We start from the raw sequence: 6000 nt of genomic DNA, 5'->3' as shown, positions 1-6000 counted from the left end.
GTCTTAGTGTTAGTCTAGTTTTAGTCGACTAAATATCACAAGATTTTAGTCATCTAAATATACAGGTGATTTAGGCGACTAAAATGTATTTGGCGGTCCTTCATGCCGTCGTAATGACCGATTTTACACTTGCTGAAAATAGCCGATCTACAAGCTCACAACGCGTCGCAGTGAGACGCGTTGTGAGCTTGTCGATCGGCAACCAAGTGTAAAATGACTTGTACAGGATCTCTTGTCCACTAGTCCCTTCCTAACATTTTTGTCTAGTTTATTTTTGTTGACGAAATTGGTCAATATATTTAGTCTTAGTTTTAGTCACCATAGCTTCATTTTCATTTAGTTTCCGTCTGGTTTTCGTCAGTGAAAAAAGGTATAGTCGACGACCATTTTACGTCTTAGGTGGTCTTTACACGAGAACCGGTGTTCATAGAAAACAGCTAAATAAAGTATCGTTTGCTGTGGTCCCTTTAGACAGAGAACGGTGTTTTCAGGAGTGAAACCACCTCCCAGAGTGGAAATCTTTGAGAACGCCGTTTTATCCCTTATCCGTGTAAACAGGCAAAACGGTGAATCCGCAAAACGTATGACATCGTAGCTCACGTACGTTGGCTCACAGGCATATGTTTATTACATTGATGCAGAGCCATATATGATATAATGGAGTTCCTGAGGCAAGCCCATCGTTTATGTAGCCTATGTATTATAAAATATATAACCATCCCGTGTCGCGCTCTGCCTGCCTGCATGCTCTGGGCTGCCTGACAGCCTGTCTGTCACCTCGATGCGTTGGTAGAAAGCAGGCAGCGAGCGACGGCCACAACCACATTGTGTTCGGGAAGCAAAACCCCGATAGGGTTGCGTGAAGGGGTTCTTCTTCTTGTACGTGGGTGACTGGCAGCCCGTTACCGCCACCTAGCGACAGTATAGCGTTTTCATAAAGTGTGCGTTCTCGTGTAAAGGGTCAATAAAAAATGAGAACTTTGACGTTTTATCTGGAGATGGTCGCTGTCTAAAAGAGGCATTAGTTTTAATCGACGAAAACAACACTGCATCAGAGAGTGTGTTATTATGTGAAGAGCATTTGACTCACCAGTATGTAGTCGTCAGAGCGTGTGTTATACGTGAAGAGCATCAGAGCATTGAGCTGATCCGTTTTGAACTGCATGGTAAGCTCAAAGCTCTCTCCTCCTCTCAGAACGTCACTGTTCAACTCCAGATAACCTGAAAGCATCACAACATATCTCTTTACACCAGTTGGTTATGTTGAAACCATGACATCTTTACACCACTCTGAAACTGTGAAGGCATCTTTAACCCATTTAGGCCCGACATCGAAATAATAAAAAAATTCGCTCTGAAAGAATATATACCTATTCAAAGATTTGTGCCGCAGTTTACGATTTTTCAAAAATAGCAGACCTACAAGCTCATAGCGCACCACTCGGTGGCGAGCTATGAGCTTCCACGTGTGGAAATTTGTCTTTGGTCTCAACATTAACAACACTTACGCAATTATTTTCATGGCAAAAAAAAATATCATGGCAAAAAGTGGCAAATACATTTAAAAACAAATCTAGCGAGACATGGTATAATTTAGTGCCTCAATGGCAATATGAATGAAGGATTTTTAAAAGATGTTACGGTTAGCTTTTGGTACTTTGTACCGTCTACCAGAGGGAATTGTTGGAACTCCCTGCAGAGTGGATGAGAGGAGGTCATTTGCTATCTTGACAGCTTTTTTTCTAAGTACTTTCTTGTACAGTAGATACAACTTAATTGTTTCTGTTTCTTTTCAATGATTTTTGAGGCTAGGTTGTGGACCAGCTCTTTGTACTGACAACTACACATCGTCTCCGTTTCGTCTGTTTCGTCTCCGTCGCAAATATTTGGTTTGAGCTGTATCAACTGTATCGAAAATGACGAAGAGATATTGTAAACTCATACTCATACTTATTATCTGAAACCATGACAGCATACAGTAAGTGATTAAAAAAAACAGCATTTATACTGTCCTATAAATGAACAAAACATTCACTCGACAAACATCCAAAAGTTCCGTATACCTTGACCCAGGAAATGAACGCCCACGTTCGATTGGGCAGGGCATCCCTCCCAGCTGTCATAAGCCGCCACCCTCTCTGTGGCTGTGGACCAATCCAGAAGCCTCCACTCCTCTGACGGGTTGTCGAGCGTCTTGTATCTCACGTCTCTGAGACAACCGGCGAAGCCCTGCAGAACTAGACCGACGTCCGCTACGGCGAGACAGGTCAGAGGGACAACGTTAGTGTCACTGCTGGCTGACGCCAACCACCCAGACAGTTTAACCCATTCTGACCTGAGATCAGATTCTAAAAATGTCTTCTACATCCTGACAGTTTTCCATTCTGACCTGAGATCAGATTAAAAAAATGTCTTCTATGTCAGTCGATGGATCACCTGCTTGTTAAGTGGTGTGTTGACTGGGCTATCTAGTGTGTTAACGGCTGTGTTGAGGTGTTGTCCCATTTAGGCGTGACGTCGAAATTAAAAGAAAATGTTCGCTCTGAAAGACTATATGTGACCGGGGACAATGGTTTGATATACAAGGGGGCCATGGTCATTTTTTCATTTGCATACTTTAGCAGGGAAGCTGTATGTCTACATTTTTGCGACTCAATGACACTGAAACGACTTTCTGACGGAATAAAAACATGCTTTAACATTCCAACTGTGTTAATGTAGCTAAAAAACGAAAACCACCACCAAAAAAGTATTTTGGACTGTTGCGGTTTCATTAGAGCCGACATATATTCAAAGATTTGTGCCGCATTTTTATGATTTTTCAAAAAAATAGCAGACCTACAAGCTCAGAGCACGCCACCGAGTGGCGCGCTATGAGCTTGTAGATCTGCTGTTTTTCAATAGATAAATTATAAATTATGAACACCAAAAGGGGTTCCCGCCCAAAATGGGTTAAATGAGGGGCAATTATATTTCCCAAAGGTCCAAATGAGAAACTGAACTCAATTCTGCATAATATTATTTTTTATTTCTATATAAAAAGCAGTAAATTGCATTGTTTTGACAAGATGGTATATGTAATTATTATTACTACCTCTGACTTCAGTAATTAAATACTTAGTAGTCCATATTTTGTTGAAACCTATACTAACCTCATTTTTTTGGGGCACGAGCGGAACATTTTTGAGGGGTGACAAGGAAGGTAACAGGTTGTCAATCACGCGCAATTCAGGGCAGGGAAACAGATTGAGTGTATACGTGAATGTTAACAGGCTTCAAAATAAATGCAACGCAGTTTTAGTCCACGCATAAAAAGGCAGAATTAGAAAGTAAGTTTTTATTTATTTTTTTGTTTTCTTAAAGTAATCTTTCACGCTCCCGCCGCGGGCCACAGGTCTGTGTTAAATGATGTGTTTATCCGGGGGGGGGGGGGGGGGGGGGGATTTCACACATTTCTTTACTGTATATAAACCTGCGATGTGACAATAAAGCTGATTCTGAACCGATGCGCGGTTGTGTTAACGGACGTGAGATAATACGCGTTGTGTCAAAGGCTGTGTATTGTTGAGTTAATCAAGTGTTGATTGTCAACAGATGTGGTAACCGTTGTGTCCATGTCTGAACCGGGGTGTTAATGGGTGTGCCGCATAGCGTTAACTAGTTCGTTGATGTATTATAGCCGGTGTGTCGACGGGTGTGCGTCGTTGAGTTAATGAATATATAGTCGCTGCAGGGCAGAAACCTCGTAGCTCGTATTTTCCCTCGCTTAATGCCCTATACTTGAGTGTCAAGATAAAAGTAGTGGAAACCGCCCAATCTACAAGGTTTCAAGATACTTGCAGATCTGCAATTTTTTCATCAATATTTCGGAACATTCTGAATAACGTTACTGAGAATTTCAGACTATAAAAGGCTTTCTTATACCTTTATTTGTAGTTGTTACGTCCCCACCATGGGAATATTTAGTTATTGTTGTTATTTTGTGCAAAAGTGCATTATTGGCTATTTCCCCTAATATAAGCTCTCAATGGGGGTTGGGTTTTTGTGCTAATTCGCTTATTTCCATCGAAATGAGTAGTAAAGTGTGCATTATGAAGAGAGGATATATACAAGTGAGTGAGTGAGTGAATTAGCACTAAAACCCAATGCCCCATTCAATATAATACAATTAAATTAAATTCATTGAGGGCTTATGGTTTAGGGGAAATAGCCAATAATGCGCTTTGGCACAAAATAACACCTGGACCTCTTTGGTGGGGACGTAACAACTACAAATAAAGGTAAGAAAGCCTTCTAGCCTGAAGTGGCGTGTTGATACACATGGCAGTGGTGCATGTGTTGAATGGATGTTGCTGTGTATGATGTGTCGGTGTGTTGAAGTGAGAACCACCTCACCTGCGTCACGTCTGAGCAGAGTGAAGTGCTCGGGCACACCTCCGACGAACACACCCGTGTTCTCTCCAATGATGGAGTGACCACTGGAGGCCGACGCCTGGCCTGATGGGGAGAGAGAGAGGGAGAGAGACAGAGAGACAGAGAGAGAGAGAGAGAGAGAGAGAGAGAGAGAGAGAGAGAGAGAGAGAGAGAGAGAGAGAGAGAGAGAAGATGAAAGAAAAGGTTATAGAGATGAAAACGGGGGAAGTAGAGAGATTTTTTTCAAATACAAAACAGGAGGGAGAACAGAAGAGAATATACGTGAAGTAATGAAAAGATAATGAAGTGAATAGAATAAAGAAAATAAACTGTGAAATAAGTAAATTGTGCCTGTGCTGTGTGTGTGTGTGTGTGTGTGTGTGTGTGTGTGTGTGTGTGTGTGTGTGGGTTGGCTGCATAGCCTCATTATCGTCATCAGACAGAGAGTAGTTGGGATTAACCTGGCTAATACCTTCACACGCACACGCACGCACCCACACACACACACACACACGCACACACACAGGTCAGTATGAATATCAGTAGATTTACCTCTGTATTGATCGTCGACAACGATTGTTCCCACGGCCCCGTGCCTCAGCGCCAAGAAGCTGTGCCACTGTCCATCGTCATAGCGACGGCCTGCATCGCCCTGCACGCCCACAGACACCACAGAGTCCTACACACACACACACACGCACACACAAGCGCGCACACACACACACACACACACACGCACACACACACACACACACACACACACACACACACACACACACACACACACACACACACACACACACACACACACACACACACACACACACACACACACAGTACCAGAGTTAGTGTAGAAGTGTCCTTGAGCAAGGCACTGAACCCCAAATTGCTCCTGATGTGCTGGCTAAGTGCCTTGCATGGTTTCCGCCGCCATCGGTGTATATGAATGTGTGTGTTAATGGGTGAATTGATTGGCTCCATATACTGTACAGTATATGCAGATCTAGTATGTCTTCTCCATGTATGGCTATCCAGGGTTTGATGAGGTCAGTGTCGTGGTCTTCATGTATGCAGATCCAGGTGATGGTAGTCATCTCCACATACTGTATGGTGATCATGTGTTGTGTATACAAACTTGTTTCATGTCACATGATGTCACGAGGCGTGACCATATATGGTGGCGGGATGTCACGAGGCGTGACCATATATGGGGGCGTGATGTCACGAGGCGTGACCATAATGGAAGCGTGATGTCATGATGAGGCATGGCCATATATGGAGGCGTGATGTCACGAGGCGTGACCATATATGGGGGCGTGATGTCACGAGGCGTGACCATTATGGGGGCGTGATGTCATGATGAGGCATGGCCATATATGGAGGCGTGATGTCTGGAGGCGTGATGTCACAAGGCGTGACCATATATGGAGGCGTGATGTCACGAGGCGCGATGTCACAAGGCGTGACCATATATGGAGGCGTGATGTCACAAGGCGTGACCATATATGGAGGCGTGATGTCACAAGGCGTGACCATATATGGAGGCATGGGTACCGCAACAAACGAACGAACGGGAAATGCAGGTTT

The 6000-nt window shown here is 43.6% G+C and overlaps 1 protein-coding gene across 1 annotated transcript in view; it reads right to left on the bottom strand.

Annotated features, from left to right (window-relative positions):
• The window catches only part of ush2a (Usher syndrome 2A (autosomal recessive, mild)), a gene marked incomplete at both ends in the record, with an annotated part of 314802 nt that overhangs the window by 185466 nt on the left and 123336 nt on the right, over nucleotides 1-6000 (bottom strand). Inside the window, 4 exon segments of the mRNA XM_080771896.1 lie at nucleotides 1122-1221; nucleotides 2064-2252; nucleotides 4396-4497; nucleotides 4966-5092. Of these exon segments, the coding sequence (XP_080628022.1) occupies nucleotides 1122-1221; nucleotides 2064-2252; nucleotides 4396-4497; nucleotides 4966-5092 (518 nt within the window).

This window comes from Protomyctophum bolini (genome assembly GCF_963924005.1).
Source record: "Protomyctophum bolini genome assembly, chromosome: 1".
NCBI lineage: Eukaryota > Metazoa > Chordata > Actinopteri > Myctophiformes > Myctophidae > Protomyctophum > Protomyctophum bolini.
Note: the sequence above shows the minus strand (reverse complement) of the source record. Positions and strands in the feature narration are given on the sequence as shown.